At 35.2% G+C, this 17582-nt stretch overlaps 1 protein-coding gene across 2 annotated transcripts; it reads left to right on the top strand.

The window, feature by feature from the left end:
- Nucleotides 1–848: 848 nt before the first annotated feature.
- Nucleotides 849–4287, top strand: LOC148610541 (uncharacterized). 2 transcript variants are annotated; one of them, XM_088595672.1, is made up of 4 exons: nt 849–1611; nt 2452–2596; nt 3144–3200; nt 3786–4287. In XM_088595672.1, the coding sequence occupies exons 1-4, from the start codon at nt 1601–1603 to the stop codon at nt 3873–3875; spliced, it is 303 nt and encodes a 100-aa protein (XP_088451798.1). In that variant the 5' UTR covers nt 849–1600; the 3' UTR covers nt 3876–4287. The 2 variants fall into 2 exon arrangements, with proteins under 2 accessions (XP_088451798.1, XP_088451799.1); XM_088595673.1 differs by having other exon boundaries at nt 851–1611; nt 2455–2596.
- The last annotated feature ends 13295 nt before the right edge of the window (nt 4288–17582 follow it).

The following is a 17582-nucleotide window of genomic DNA, read 5'->3' as shown; positions in this document are numbered from 1 at the left end:
CTCTGAAAAACGTAGTTGACTGTTGTCATTATAAATTGGTAAAACATCATTTTTAGGCAGAACAAAAGTCGGTATATGGGTTTAATGTATATAAAACAAGAAAACGATGTGTAGTAATTAAATTACTTTAATGAAACAGACTATTTAAAAAAAAACTGGAAAGTATAATTCAAATGATTGTTCAATTACGACTTTATTTGATGGTGTTTATTTAACATGTTTCCGAATTAAATTTAGAAGATGAAAACAAAAATATCAGTTGCTATGGTGAAACCTGTAATAACCGAGCACATTGTGGACTGTAGATTTTATTTTGTTAAGGAGGTAGACCTTGGGTTTGGGACATAACATTTGAAATCAGTGATATGTTTGTATCATATTTAATTTTACTTACGCCTTCATAGCTTTCCTTTGAAACAGAAGGAAATCAGACCAAGTTACTTTGATGCTTACATGAGATGGATGTAAAATGATGAATACAAACGTTGTGGTCCTTACCTAGGTCTACCTCCTAAGACAGGTAGAGTTTACAAGTGTTCGGTATTCCTTGGTTCAAAATATATTTAAACAGATATTGAGGGTTTTTCAAGGCACGTGACTGGTTAAGACAGGTTTCTGATTTATTAAAGGTTCTGAATAGACAGATTTTGCTATATAGTGTAAGGTTATTTTTGGAAGCAATGGTTAGTGGTTCATTATAAAGGACGGGGCGATACACATGCAAAGAGTCAAGTTATACAGTGCAGTACGTAAGTGTTAGTTCTGTGAAATTGATATCAGAGTTATTCTTTTGCATTAGATGTATGAGAGTTTTTAAAGCAAGTCCTGTATTTTATTTGTTCAGTTTTTCTGAGTTCGTTTATTTTTTCGGCAATATTTTATAGTTATTTGAATTTCGTTTTAATTTCAATTACTCTTGAAACGATTTCTTTGTAAATGGATATTTAAAATTTTACGACAAGCCTATTTAATTGATATTAAAATTTACGGACAAAATGATATCACAGATAAATACTGATCTATTTCATTTATTAACATTTCTTACCCAAAATTGTTCCTCATTATTTTTATGTATGTGTTTAGACAGGTGTAAAAAGAAAACCATTTTTGCCATGCTTTTTTCTGCATACCTATATAGACATAACGGTCTAACAAATCGTGGTATCATTAAAAACAAGACACTGTCAAATAAACAGCAAACCGGATTTGCCCATAAACGGAAATTCAAGACGCAGCATATTTCAAGTTAAAAGTAATCTTCCGTGTACTTTTAATTTCATTGCAAAGACAATGTTTGGCATTCGTCCATCTGTCGTACATGTACAAACTACTAACCGATGTTTTCCGGTGGAGAATTGTAAAGACGGGATAACCGACATCTTACAATTTTTGTTACCTTGAATATTATGTCGTATTTGATACCGCAACAAATTTATTACATAAATTGTTGGAAAAAATACGGCGAAATTTTTATTTTCCGGTAAGGCCTAAAACCTTGATTTATCTGAACCTTGATTAAAAATCATTATCATTTATTTAAATATAAATCAAAAGTGGATATAACCAACATCGGGCTAGTGACTGTATTTAAAACACTACAATGTCAAAAAGGTAAGATAAATATCAAACTTGTAATAATTTAGGAGAAGATTGATGATATATTGTCTATTAACAGGCTAGAAAATATACCCTCATTTGTATTATGATAGTCAAAATATCATTTTCAAGTTTAGTACACAGGTATACCTAGCAGAACTAAAAAACCTCAATTATTGTACTTTCTCCATTTAAATTCTAAATGAATCAACTTATTTTTACTTCAATTAAATTATTTTAATTGATATAAAGTCCAAAAATAGAACTTTCACCTATATCAACACATACAAGTACATTTTGTACCTATAAAAAACCGCTCACATGGTGATATCCTCCTCTTTGATACCCCATAAATGATTTTTAAAGCATTCAGATGGAAAAACTAAACAGGAGATTCACAATGACATCATGTAATAAAAAACCTGTGAAAGTATCATCAATTCGATATAGGGATTTCAATTTCAGAGAAGTTGCGGGTACAAAGAGGGTCCCTTGGTCTACGAATGACAAAATCCATATTTTGTAGCAAGAAACCCAAAAAAAGTCACTCAGACGGAAATACAAATTTGAAGGTGTGCAATGGCGTCATGTAATAAAGAATCACGAGTATAGCGACTTTCCGCTGACGCGTTTTTATGCGAATTTTAGAATGGAAGTAACGGCATGACAAAAGGACGTCAGTGTAACCTCAGTAATATTCAGTTTTTAACAATCTGTAGTAACAAGTTTAAATGCACAAATCGTATAAATAAAAAAATGTACGTATACGAGAATGTAACGTACTTTCATATATACACAGTATACACAAATAATCTTTATACGATGTGAAAAGCCCTACTTTGTTTTTAATGAAAGTAGCATGGAAGTACCTTTAGAGGGTGGTTGGGGAGACTTCCCTGGAGAACTCCCGGCTGTAGTCATTGATGCAGTGAGAGATACGCTGACTAACAAGGAGAACCTCGAAGTGGCAAGCATGAACTGTAACAAGCTCCAATCACAGGTATGTGTAGTGGTGCGCATGACATTAATGCGACTAAATAACATAAAAGTAATTACATGACCTTTACCTAAATTCTTTTCAGTATACTATTTCGTTTTGTAATATCGAGTACATGCATAAATTGCCCCACAAGAGTGCTTTGAATTGACGTATATGTTTCATGCAGGAAGCAAATACTTAGCAGAATCTTACATGTCATATAAAAGAAAACCAATAATTAGTTCTTTTCTTACTCTTCCAAACAAGAGTATATTGTATTACTGGCAATGCATAAAAGACGAGCATGCATAGTATAACTATGCAAATTGCAGTAGTCGAAAACGTCAAACTGCCAAAGGAAAACAAACCAAATTCTTAAGAGAACTTATTTCTACGGCTTTACGATATTTACTAGATTTTGATGGTCGGCTGCGACCCGGTATTCACTAAAAAATATTAAGATCGGTGCTACACACTTATATTATGGCTTCTCAATGTAAGATATGAAAATCTGCTACACGGCAAAAGTATGACGCACTAATGTTAGCAGGAACAAAACTTTTAACAGATTGTTGCTGGTACAAACTACAGATTCAATGTAACAGTAACTTGCACAGACGGAACCGTAAGTGGTGTAAAATTTGTTTCTGATTAATTGGAGCCGCCGAGCAAAGTATAAGCAATATACAGGGGATTTCAATAACAATACAAAAAAAATTTTCTTTTACGAATAAGAGAATTTCAATCTCATACATGAGTTTACCTAAAGTCTTATTTTCTATTAGTTCATGTTTAAAAAAAAAAATGGTTACAAACTATTAGTGACCGAAGTGCATAAAATTTGACGGGTGGTTTATATTTTGTTACGCAAAAAAGAATTAAGATATTCAATATATATAAAATCATTATATTAAAAGTTGACATACTTGAATGTTTTATTATTGAAAATAAGATTGACGTTTAGCAAGCCTTTTTGTTTTTCACCAAATGATTGTTCTAAATTTTACAAAACGAATAAACAATATATGTCAGAAGACGGAATTCAATGTTAGATAAACAGAAAATTAAAACTTCATTGTTATTTTTAGCCTTATTTTTTCATGTTTTTCCAGCTTAAAAGTTATTTGTAAATTATTCTTAACATCATGACGTATTTCTTAAGTATAACTTATAATGTATTTACATTGACTAATAAAATGATGTATTGTAGAAATTGGAATACCACTTCTTGGTGTGGGAAAAGGTGGACAGAACCGCTGAAGTTACATTATATGAAAGGAATGAACAACATTTGTATTGACTCACCACTTTACGCAGATGTTTTATATAATATATAACTCAACTGTTCTAATCTCATTTTAGTTTCTGTATAAAACTATGAGTAAAATTTGAAGCATTTCAAAAATCCTTTTTTTTGAGGGGGGGGGGTCATTCTAAGAGTAGACAATTCAAAACCTTAGCATATCTCGTGCGTAAGTACAGAGGTGAACCATGAATAAACACAAGAATACTATTATTAATGTTTTAAAAAATGTTATACATAAGCTAATATCGTAAAATTTCACCAATTTGTCGTTTGCAGGTTTAATGAACAGAAAAATATACCTGGTTTGTAGTTTTTGTGTTGACTGATATTAACCTTTATTAAATATTTAAGCAGTTTTTTTAACTACTTAACTTATACAGAATAAAAGACTGAATATACGAAGTTACGAATTTAATTTATAAATTTAATTGTTAAGTACCAATCCCGATAAAAATTTTGACACTGTCTTTGGTAGAGGTGAATCCTGGGGTAGAAAAAAAACATCAATCAAAAGATGCTCCTTGGAAATTCAAATACTGTATTTTTACATAACAATAGTTCTTTCGGTATTAAAATTCGTATTTTTAAGAAATTCATAAATCAACCGAATCAAACCAAATCAGGAACAATAACTTTTGCAAAGTGCCATTAAGGGTAACAACAAAATAACCGAATACTAATTAGTTTCATAATCAAGTCAATTTTAACATAAATCTGGCAAAATAGATACAATACCACCGGGTTCCACAATAGTCCTGACTTGGTACAGGCATTTCACGCGAAATGGTGGGTTACATCTAGGTTTTACAGCGTGCTTAACCTCCCTCCTCCATTTCACACATTTTCTATATAGTTTTTATCTCAAAAATGCAGCAACCATATGATTGGTAAAAACTGGTCATAAGTGTTCTGTAAATGTTTCTGAATAAGAAATAAAAGTGATTTTTTGTGGTTTTTCAACATGCATGAATCCCCTTCTGTCTTATTTTTTATAAAGAAAGATACTTGAATTTAATATTGTTTACATAAGATGAAGTCATCCGTGGTCGTTAATTGTGTTTGTCGGTTACCATTTGATTTTTATGCGTGGGGCAAGGATCAAATTTAATATTAAAAAGCCGAATTGAAAGAAATAAGACGGCAGGACAGAACATTTTGGTCCTAGCACCTTAGCAATCAATTAGTTGCCCCCTAAGCCTTGAAAGACATTCTTTCATCATGACTTGAGATGAAACAATAAAAAAAATTGATGATGCAAATTTAAGTTCTAAAACTGAAATAAGTTAAATAACTGAATAAAATGGTACGCATGTCCTGTTGTTCGAAAGAACATATTCCAAGGATAACAACTAGACAGGGAAAATAGACACACACAACATAGAACATGGAATAACTACAGTAACATGTACAAAGGCAAAAAAAAAATGAGCAACCTGGACTCCACAAAAAGGTAGGGCAAGCGTCTAAAGCATCTTTGGTTTCCATGAGGTTGATCGCATTTTTGGGGGGTCTTCAATCTACCAGATAAAAAAAATCTTGCATGTACAAGGCAATTTATCGCTGGATTACAAAAAAAAAAAAATAAATGTATAGTTATAATTGCTCATAGGCTCTAAACGACACTGTAAATAAGATATTTCGAATGACAGTACGTTAAATTAAACTTCATCATATTGAAGCGCTGTCGAATTGATAAAATCGTTTTCAAAATACTGTACGCATATGGTCTGCAGCTTGGTCAACGAGTACCTTTAAATACCTCCATATGACCAAATGTGTCTTATATATTTTGCTTGCTCGGCACGTGGCATTTGGTTGCCGTTGAAAAAAAAGTTTAGTCAACATTTGCCGAGCGTATAGAAGAGCATGGGTCATGAAACATGTTTTCTCCCTATGAATACGAAGACTCAGACGTGACGAGCGGATTAATTTGAAATTTCAAATATGTACAACTGAGTACCTAAGGCCTTGTAAAATGTTGAAATGCCTTCAAAGTGTTTTAGATCCTCCGGATAAAATTTGGGCAGTAGTCTCTCTATGCACTGTTATTCCACGGAGTCTGAAGAGGCAATAGCCCAGTGTGCATTTGCTGAAAAAGAAAATAAAATGAAGTTAAACCACGGCTATACAACATTTTCATCATCACCATTCAACTCAGGAGACCATGTTTACTATATGAACCGAATATCGTTGAAATCAAAGCAAGTATAAAAATTAGCGGGAAAATGGCCACCTAGAACAAACGTTCATCCTCACCATTCAACTTGGAGCACAATGTTTCCTAAATTAAAAAGTGGCTGCCTATAAAAAATTTCAATAATGTCAGTCAACTCACAATATCATGTTTATCTTATGAGTAGCTTTCATCTCCATTATTCTTCTATGCAGTTCAGGAAAAATTATAGCAAAACAAGATTTTGACCCTTATGTTCTATTTTTAGTAACGGGTCTTGTTTTTTTACTTATGAAAAATTCTAAATGATATCAGTTCATGCAGGATACCCTAAAAACACTTATGGCAACTTTCATTAAATTTTGTCGCATGGTTTCAGAGAAGAATTTCAAAGTTGTACACGTGAAAAACAACAAAAAAAATCTTTTTCAGGGGCCATACCTTCTACATCGGGAGACAAATCATTTCAAGATTTCGACGTAGTTCTTCATCTGATGGTTAATAATATTATCCCCCATTAGAATTTTGCTAAAATCAACGGTTTTTGAGTTATATATTTAAAGAAAAAAATGTATTTTGACCGCTATGTTCTATTTGTAGTAACAGCGGCTATATTTTTCTCACGGATCAAAAATCCAAACGGTCATTTTGTGCAGGATACCATAAAAACAATCATACAAATTTTCATTGAGTTCAATGCAGTAGTTTCTAAGGAGAAGATTTTTCGCAGTAAAAACATCAAAAAAATGTCTAAAAGGGCAGTAACTCGAATATGATGTCAGTGTTGGTAAGGTCTTCTTTTTTACGACAACTTATGTTGATCAAAAATTAACTGCACACATTACTTATATATAAAAGAAAGTATATACGATGAAACGGTAATATCGACAATAGCGAAATGACGTCATTAATTTTGTGAGAGATGCTAAGGCATCATATAAGCAAAAACTAACATCGCAATTGACTGATAGAAATATTCCACCAGGCAAATGGTGGCGTATTGCGAAGTCTGTATGTAAACTTAACAAGTGTGATAACAACACTAGTCCCCCATTAGTAAACAAAGGACGAACAATTATACACCCATCTGGAAAGTGTGATATATTTAATGATTTTTCTCATTGGTATTTCACAAATTGTAGATGAGCCGGAACTCCCAGCTGAGATTCAGGAACCGGTTAATGAATTGTCGGATTTTGTAATAGCTGAGTAGGAAGTTAGAGATCAACTTAATATATTAAATATTACAAAACCAAATGGTCAAGATGGTATTGAACCAATTATACTTAAAAATATTTCAGAGTCGTTGGTGCATGCACTGATATTACTTTTTAATAAGTCTCTACGTTATGGTCAGTTACCTTATCTTTGGAAACGATCTCATGTTACACCCATTTATAAGAATAAAGGGTCTATATCGGATGTTTCCAACTTCCGTCCTATTTCTTTAACATGTCTTCTTTGTAAGATGGCACGAAACCACAATTAATTTTCCCACTGTCTTCTTTATAGCCTTTCTGTAATTTAAAAAAATTCCACCGGCGCAATTCAATTCAGATTTTCAGGGACGTTAATTTGAACCTTCCAACAACTTATATAAAAAATATAAAAAAATTTACCATTATTTTTTCAAATTTTATGCGTAAACACAGAGATACCCTAAAAAATGACCCAAAATGGCTTCTGGATGTCACAAACTTGACCTTTTTTGACCTCACCAAATCACAACCTAAATGTCAAATTTCTCATTTCAACACATCTACTAAAATAATTTCATTATTCCTCTTCCATTTGAGCACAAAAAGTATGAGAAATTCTGAAAGGAAGTGTTTCTAAAAAATTTTTGAAAATCCCCCATTATTATAGGAACTATATTCGTATACAACGAAAAGCTAAGGGCAGATAATTGTGGTCTCGTACCTATTAGATGCGCTAAAGTTAAAATACTGTAATAAAAAACCATCTTCTGTTATTTCATCATATTTCCAATCATTCTGCAAAGTTTCGATCAAATCGGTTCATTATCATGTCCACAAACCAGCTTCAAAGACAGCTACCCAAAACTGTTTGCAGCTCTTCTTTCTTATCTGAAAAATTCCAAAAGTTAGATATGACCACTTTTATCAATATTGCAATAACTTTTTTACTTTTGGAGATATTTTCACAAACTAAAGTGTTTTTTTCTCTTGGATAATTATAGTATTTGAATTACAAATTTTCTTTTATCAAAATAGTTTTAAAGTGGTTTAATTTTTTTTTTCAAATTCCAAATATGGAAAAAAATAGAATTGAATCAAATGAAGCTAAAATTAAAAATACTTCTACTTCATAAAAAAAATAGAAAAAAATATTGTAAATTACTTTAATAATTCAGAAAACAGCCCCAATTTACAGATTCTTGATAAGTTGAAAAGTATTTGTGTAAATAATTATTTTCTACAGGTGCCAATATGACCAATAATCTAAAGGCTCAGGGTTGCATACTCATACATATAGTTCTTCAGATAAGAAATTTTTTGAATAATTACACAGGTATTTTAGGAAATTTTCATCACAACAAGTTTTTTTCTTCACATTTTAAAGAAAACAAAATTGATTTATCACATTTGGGTCTCAAAGAACGAAAATTATAATATAGTGGTGCAAAAATGGTCAATTTAATTTTTTTTTTTTTTTTTCTAAAGGCATTTTATTTTTTTTTACTAGTATCTACTTAAAAAGTACAAAAACAATCCCAAATCAAATATTTGTTATCAATAATACGGAATTAAACCACCATATTGGCTTTCTTTTGATGATTCTTTGAAACCCCCCCCCCCCATCACTCAGGGGGCAGTCTAGTATCCTATTAGGATCAAATTATCTGATCTAATGAGTAAAAGACTGCACCCTGAGCCTTATTAGAACTAAGTAAACATTGTCAGCATCTAGAAATTCTCACTTAAACTATCAAAAGAACCAAAAAGTACAAATAGTAGCCCTTTCGAGACTAAAATCATACCAAATTTTGTTGCGGAACCATACAAGAAGAAGATTCAAATATGTTTACTGATGGTAATACTCCACACAACAAAGGCAAAACTGGTCTAGCAGGAAGCCACAAGGTTAGTAATGCTGCACGGTTCAAGAAAGGTCATACTCCGTGGTCGAAAGGTCTCGTTTTTGAGAATGCAGTTTCATCAGATGAAGAAGAGTCAAAAGCTTACATCCGAATGAATCTGCAAGATCACCAACAAGACGACATCAAAGCTGATTCCGTATCCAGGACTGACAGCTCACAAGTGGTAAAAGAAGATGGAAGTGGTGTGATTAAATCCAGTATGATCCTGCGGCCACGGTTCCTGAAAGCAGACAAAGAAAAGGTGACATCAAATAATTCTCATATTATTGAGAGTGAAAAGATGTTTGACATGTTCAACTTGGCGTACCAACAGCACAGTGAAACACCAAAAACTTGTAAGAGGCCATGGATGGAGCCACATAGTGACAGAAAATGGGGTGCCTGTATCATGTACAGAGTTCGGTGTGCAAACTGTTGGTTTGTGACTCCAACACTAGCAAAGTTGTACTCAGAAGTTGAAAACAACAAGCCAGGGCCAAATCCAGCCGTTACTAACATTGCGCTAGTTTCAGCAGGACTAGATAGTCCAATAGGAAGCACCAAGACCCAGGAGATTTTAGCGCGTGTAAGTGTTCCACCTCCATGCAAGAGTGGTATGCAGAGAAACACCGACCGAATTTCTAAAGTTATGGTAAAGCAGAACAAGGACGACATGAAAGATAAGGTTGAACAAGTGAAGGCATACAACAAAAAGAAGGGACAACCAGAAAATGTGATAGATGTGACCTTAGATGGCAGGTACCCAACTGCAACAAGGTCCAGCAGGAAGAAACCAGGGTTAAATGCATCACAGGCACAGATGCTTGCGATTGAACAAAATACTCCATGGAAGTTTGTAGTCGCATCATCTTCACTAAACCAGCTATGTTGGAAGGGAGCTTGGCTCAGAGGAAAGGGATTTGATGCAGAGTGCCCAGGCCATGAAGACTGTACTGCTACCCTTCATAGAACTATACCAATATCAGAATATGCCATGGGAAAAGAAATTGGTAATCAGCTTGCACTGCAAGGTATGCTTATCCGTTATGCCACAACAGATGGAGATGCACGTTCCGCTAAAGGAGTAGAAGATGCCATACATGTACTGTATCCTATGTGGGAAGTGCAGAGACTGGCGGACCCAGTACATCTAAGCCAACATCAATTCCGAGCGGGAATGCGAGCTGAGTTTAGTGAGACCATGTTTCATGGACAAACTAAAGAAGAGAACAAAGACTTGAAGAAAATGTTTAGCCTGGACTTGAAGTGTCGCAGTTCCATGATATTGAACCAGTTAATGAATGAATATAACAAGGACACAGAAAAAGTATGTAAAAAATTACCTACCATCCTTTCAACTACAGTCCAGTGTTATGGTGGAGACTGTTCATCTTGCCTTAAGGAGTCTGTGGTATGCAAAGGTACAGTCAGTGATAACTGGTGGACTAGATCCTTTTACCTAAGCACTTACAACATCACTGTGCTGAAAATAGATGAAATTGATGAAATTATACTGCTAGAACTACTGAAAATGATACTTAGTGAGGAAGCAGTCAATAGCATGAGAATGTTCCACACAACAAATAAAAATGAAGGAGTTCATCGTGCATTGAGTGTGAGTTTACCAAAAAATGTAACTCATGGAAAAAACATGGAAGGCAGACTTCATTCTGCAATACACAGGACCAACAACAGACCTGGTACATCAGCCAAGATGAAAAGCAAAGAGTTGAACATTAAAGTGTCCGAAAACTGTGAGACCTTCTTTGATAAAATGGACAGAGAGTATACTTACAAAAGGAATTATGAGCAGAAACCTGAAGTAAAGATAAGAAGGTTACAACAGACAGCTGTCAGACTGGAGGAACACAAGATTCATAAAGAGCTCCACAAAAAGAGACCAGACTATGTAAAAGGGCAACTAGATCCTGTACCAGATGAGCTGATGCATGATGCATACTGCAAGAAGAAGATGCCTAAGTAAAAGACAGACAGCTTAAAAAAATCAAAGGTCCTAAACTATCAAAAGAACCAAAAAGTACAAATAGTAGCCCTTTCGAGACTAAAATCATACCAAATTTTGTTGCGGAACCATACAAGAAGAAGATTCAAATATGTTTACTGATGGTAATACTCCACACAACAAAGGCAAAACTGGTCTAGCAGGAAGCCACAAGGTTAGTAATGCTGGACGGTTCAAGAAAGGTCATACTCCGTGGTCGAAAGGTCTCGTTTTTGAGAATGCAGTTTCATCAGATGAAGAAGAGTCAAAAGCTTACATCCGAATGAATCTGCAAGATCACCAACAAGACGACATCAAAGCTGATTCCGTATCCAGGACTGACAGCTCGCAAGTGGTAAAAGAAGATGGAAGTGGTGTGATTAAATCCAGTATGATCCTGCGGCCACGGTTCCTGAAAGCAGACAAAGAAAAGGTGACATCAAATAATTCTCATATTATTGAGAGTGAAAAGATGTTTGACATGTTCAACTTGGCGTACCAACAGCACAGTGAAACACCAAAAACTTGTAAGAGGCCATGGATGGAGCCACATAGTGACAGAAAATGGGGTGCCTGTATCATGTACAGAGTTCGGTGTGCAAACTGTTGGTTTGTGACTCCAACACTAGCAAAGTTGTACTCAGAAGTTGAAAACAACAAGCCAGGGCCAAATCCAGCCGTTACTAACATTGCGCTAGTTTCAGCAGGACTAGATAGTCCAATAGGAAGCACCAAGACCCAGGAGATTTTAGCGCGTGTAAGTGTTCCACCTCCATGCAAGAGTGGTATGCAGAGAAACACCGACCGAATTTCTAAAGTTATGGTAAAGCAGAACAAGGACGACATGAAAGATAAGGTTGAACAAGTGAAGGCATACAACAAAAAGAAGGGACAACCAGAAAATGTGATAGATGTGACCTTAGATGGCAGGTACCCAACTGCAACAAGGTCCAGCAGGAAGAAACCAGGGTTAAATGCATCACAGGCACAGATGCTTGCGATTGAACAAAATACTCCATGGAAGTTTGTAGTCGCATCATCTTCACTAAACCAGCTATGTTGGAAGGGAGCTTGGCTCAGAGGAAAGGGATTTGATGCAGAGTGCCCAGGCCATGAAGACTGTACTGCTACCCTTCATAGAACTATACCAATATCAGAATATGCCATGGGAAAAGAAATTGGTAATCAGCTTGCACTGCAAGGTATGCTTATCCGTTATGCCACAACAGATGGAGATGCACGTTCCGCTAAAGGAGTAGAAGATGCCATACATGTACTGTATCCTATGTGGGAAGTGCAGAGACTGGCGGACCCAGTACATCTAAGCCAACATCAATTCCGAGCGGGAATGCGAGCTGAGTTTAGTGAGACCATGTTTCATGGACAAACTAAAGAAGAGAACAAAGACTTGAAGAAAATGTTTAGCCTGGACTTGAAGTGTCGCAGTTCCATGATATTGAACCAGTTAATGAATGAATATAACAAGGACACAGAAAAAGTATGTAAAAAATTACCTACCATCCTTTCAACTACAGTCCAGTGTTATGGTGGAGACTGTTCATCTTGCCTTAAGGAGTCTGTGGTATGCAAAGGTACAGTCAGTGATAACTGGTGGACTAGATCCTTTTACCTAAGCACTTACAACATCACTGTGCTGAAAATAGATGAAATTGATGAAATTATACTGCTAGAACTACTGAAAATGATACTTAGTGAGGAAGCAGTCAATAGCATGAGAATGTTCCACACAACAAATAAAAATGAAGGAGTTCATCGTGCATTGAGTGTGAGTTTACCAAAAAATGTAACTCATGGAAAAAACATGGAAGGCAGACTTCATTCTGCAATACACAGGACCAACAACAGACCTGGTACATCAGCCAAGATGAAAAGCAAAGAGTTGAACATTAAAGTGTCCGAAAACTGTGAGACCTTCTTTGATAAAATGGACAGAGAGTATACTTACAAAAGGAATTATGAGCAGAAACCTGAAGTAAAGATAAGAAGGTTACAACAGACAGCTGTCAGACTGGAGGAACACAAGATTCATAAAGAGCTCCACAAAAAGAGACCAGACTATGTAAAAGGGCAACTAGATCCTGTACCAGATGAGCTGATGCATGATGCATACTGCAAGAAGAAGATGCCTAAGTAAAAGACAGACAGCTTAAAAAAATCAAAGGTCCTTTTAAGGACCACCCAAATCTTTCAAAAAGATTTCTTATATTGATACGAATAAAATGAAATTTAATGAATAAATGAACACTTTCCCCTGCCCATTTTCTTTTAAATCCATTAAAATACCTAAATTATTATCTGGCATCTTAAGGTGCACTAAACAGGGCGGAAAGAGGGCAATGTGACCTATACATTCCCCTTTCGACACACATGTTTGCCTACTGTTGTTGATACCATGTGGTTCCAACACCAGATGAGCTACATTTATGCATTTGGTATTGTGGCACAGGTGTGATACATCAACAGCTGCTAACTGTGCAGCCCTATGCTGTATCATGTATGCAAGCCTGTGCACATATAATAATTTCCACCCAATGGCACCAGGAAATCTACAATTTATGACCCCATATTTGCCATTTGGTGTACATGACCCTGTCCAAATAAAACACTCTCCATTTAGCCCAAGGGCACATTTTTCCTCTAGCTTTTGATGGTACTTCTGAAAAAAGGCATCCATTTTGTAAAGTTACTTTTTCAAGCAAGATTGAGTAGGAATATTTCTCAAAACGAGGATTTGGTTCTCCTCAAAACCACAAAAAAAGTCCAAATTTGAGATATCCAACCCCTATCTTTTGAAAAATGGCTAAATTATGCAAAAATTTCCTCAAAATATAGTAAATTTGATATATTTCAATAGTACTGTACCTCTACTACACATATGAAACATAAAAATACTCACCAATATAAAAATGTAGCCATATCAGCTGTTTTTGTATGCAAACATACCTCTCTATTAGATGCGCTAAAGTTAAAATACTGTAATAAAAAACCATCTTCTGTTATTTCATCATATTTCCAATCATTCTGCAAAGTTTCGATCAAATCGGTTCATTATCATGTCCACAAACCAGCTTCAAAGACAGCTACCCAAAACTGTTTGCAGCTCTTCTTTCTTATCTGAAAAATTCCAAAAGTTAGATATGACCACTTTTATCAATATTGCAATAACTTTTTTACTTTTGGAGATATTTTCACAAACTAAAGTGTTTTTTTCTCTTGGATAATTATAGTATTTGAATTACAAATTTTCTTTTATCAAAATAGTTTTAAAGTGGTTTAATTTTTTTTTTCAAATTCCAAATATGGAAAAAAATAGAATTGAATCAAATGAAGCTAAAATTAAAAATACTTCTACTTCATAAAAAAAATAGAAAAAAATATTGTAAATTACTTTAATAATTCAGAAAACAGCCCCAATTTACAGATTCTTGATAAGTTGAAAAGTATTTGTGTAAATAATTATTTTCTACAGGTGCCAATATGACCAATAATCTAAAGGCTCAGGGTTGCATACTCATACATATAGTTCTTCAGATAAGAAATTTTTTGAATAATTACACAGGTATTTTAGGAAATTTTCATCACAACAAGTTTTTTTCTTCACATTTTAAAGAAAACAAAATTGATTTATCACATTTGGGTCTCAAAGAACGAAAATTATAATATAGTGGTGCAAAAATGGTCAATTTAATTTTTTTTTTTTTTTTTCTAAAGGCATTTTATTTTTTTTTACTAGTATCTACTTAAAAAGTACAAAAACAATCCCAAATCAAATATTTGTTATCAATAATACGGAATTAAACCACCATATTGGCTTTCTTTTGATGATTCTTTGAAACCCCCCCCCCATCACTCAGGGGGCAGTCTAGTATCCTATTAGGATCAAATTATCTGATCTAATGAGTAAAAGACTGCACCCTGAGCCTTATTAGAACTAAGTAAACATTGTCAGCATCTAGAAATTCTCACTTAAACTATCAAAAGAACCAAAAAGTACAAATAGTAGCCCTTTCGAGACTAAAATCATACCAAATTTTGTTGCGGAACCATACAAGAAGAAGATTCAAATATGTTTACTGATGGTAATACTCCACACAACAAAGGCAAAACTGGTCTAGCAGGAAGCCACAAGGTTAGTAATGCTGGACGGTTCAAGAAAGGTCATACTCCGTGGTCGAAAGGTCTCGTTTTTGAGAATGCAGTTTCATCAGATGAAGAAGAGTCAAAAGCTTACATCCGAATGAATCTGCAAGATCACCAACAAGACGACATCAAAGCTGATTCCGTATCCAGGACTGACAGCTCACAAGTGGTAAAAGAAGATGGAAGTGGTGTGATTAAATCCAGTATGATCCTGCGGCCACGGTTCCTGAAAGCAGACAAAGAAAAGGTGACATCAAATAATTCTCATATTATTGAGAGTGAAAAGATGTTTGACATGTTCAACTTGGCGTACCAACAGCACAGTGAAACACCAAAAACTTGTAAGAGGCCATGGATGGAGCCACATAGTGACAGAAAATGGGGTGCCTGTATCATGTACAGAGTTCGGTGTGCAAACTGTTGGTTTGTGACTCCAACACTAGCAAAGTTGTACTCAGAAGTTGAAAACAACAAGCCAGGGCCAAATCCAGCCGTTACTAACATTGCGCTAGTTTCAGCAGGACTAGATAGTCCAATAGGAAGCACCAAGACCCAGGAGATTTTAGCGCGTGTAAGTGTTCCACCTCCATGCAAGAGTGGTATGCAGAGAAACACCGACCGAATTTCTAAAGTTATGGTAAAGCAGAACAAGGACGACATGAAAGATAAGGTTGAACAAGTGAAGGCATACAACAAAAAGAAGGGACAACCAGAAAATGTGATAGATGTGACCTTAGATGGCAGGTACCCAACTGCAACAAGGTCCAGCAGGAAGAAACCAGGGTTAAATGCATCACAGGCACAGATGCTTGCGATTGAACAAAATACTCCATGGAAGTTTGTAGTCGCATCATCTTCACTAAACCAGCTATGTTGGAAGGGAGCTTGGCTCAGAGGAAAGGGATTTGATGCAGAGTGCCCAGGCCATGAAGACTGTACTGCTACCCTTCATAGAACTATACCAATATCAGAATATGCCATGGGAAAAGAAATTGGTAATCAGCTTGCACTGCAAGGTATGCTTATCCGTTATGCCACAACAGATGGAGATGCACGTTCCGCTAAAGGAGTAGAAGATGCCATACATGTACTGTATCCTATGTGGGAAGTGCAGAGACTGGCGGACCCAGTACATCTAAGCCAACATCAATTCCGAGCGGGAATGCGAGCTGAGTTTAGTGAGACCATGTTTCATGGACAAACTAAAGAAGAGAACAAAGACTTGAAGAAAATGTTTAGCCTGGACTTGAAGTGTCGCAGTTCCATGATATTGAACCAGTTAATGAATGAATATAACAAGGACACAGAAAAAGTATGTAAAAAATTACCTACCATCCTTTCAACTACAGTCCAGTGTTATGGTGGAGACTGTTCATCTTGCCTTAAGGAGTCTGTGGTATGCAAAGGTACAGTCAGTGATAACTGGTGGACTAGATCCTTTTACCTAAGCACTTACAACATCACTGTGCTGAAAATAGATGAAATTGATGAAATTATACTGCTAGAACTACTGAAAATGATACTTAGTGAGGAAGCAGTCAATAGCATGAGAATGTTCCACACAACAAATAAAAATGAAGGAGTTCATCGTGCATTGAGTGTGAGTTTACCAAAAAATGTAACTCATGGAAAAAACATGGAAGGCAGACTTCATTCTGCAATACACAGGACCAACAACAGACCTGGTACATCAGCCAAGATGAAAAGCAAAGAGTTGAACATTAAAGTGTCCGAAAACTGTGAGACCTTCTTTGATAAAATGGACAGAGAGTATACTTACAAAAGGAATTATGAGCAGAAACCTGAAGTAAAGATAAGAAGGTTACAACAGACAGCTGTCAGACTGGAGGAACACAAGATTCATAAAGAGCTCCACAAAAAGAGACCAGACTATGTAAAAGGGCAACTAGATCCTGTACCAGATGAGCTGATGCATGATGCATACTGCAAGAAGAAGATGCCTAAGTAAAAGACAGACAGCTTAAAAAAATCAAAGGTCCTTTTAAGGACCACCCAAATCTTTCAAAAAGATTTCTTATATTGATACGAATAAAATGAAATTTAATGAATAAATGAACACTTTCCCCTGCCCATTTTCTTTTAAATCCATTAAAATACCTAAATTATTATCTGGCATCTTAAGGTGCACTAAACAGGGCGGAAAGAGGGCAATGTGACCTATACATTCCCCTTTCGACACACATGTTTGCCTACTGTTGTTGATACCATGTGGTTCCAACACCAGATGAGCTACATTTATGCATT

The sequence above is a fragment of the Perna viridis genome, chromosome 8 (assembly GCF_037379345.1).
Source record: "Perna viridis isolate PV_CMFRI_1.1 ecotype Kerala chromosome 8, ASM3737934v1, whole genome shotgun sequence".
Taxonomy (NCBI): Eukaryota; Metazoa; Mollusca; class Bivalvia; order Mytilida; family Mytilidae; genus Perna; species Perna viridis.
This window is presented reverse-complemented; position numbering and strand designations above follow the sequence as displayed.

Excerpts from the sequence above, each read along its gene's own strand:
- LOC148610541 (XM_088595672.1), top strand. Across the intron at positions 2,597-3,143 it reads GTAACAAGCTCCAATCACAG|ATTGTTGCTGGTACAAACTA; the intron begins GTATGTGTAGTG and ends AACTTTTAACAG. Across the intron at positions 3,201-3,785 it reads TAACTTGCACAGACGGAACC|AAATTGGAATACCACTTCTT; the intron begins GTAAGTGGTGTA and ends GATGTATTGTAG.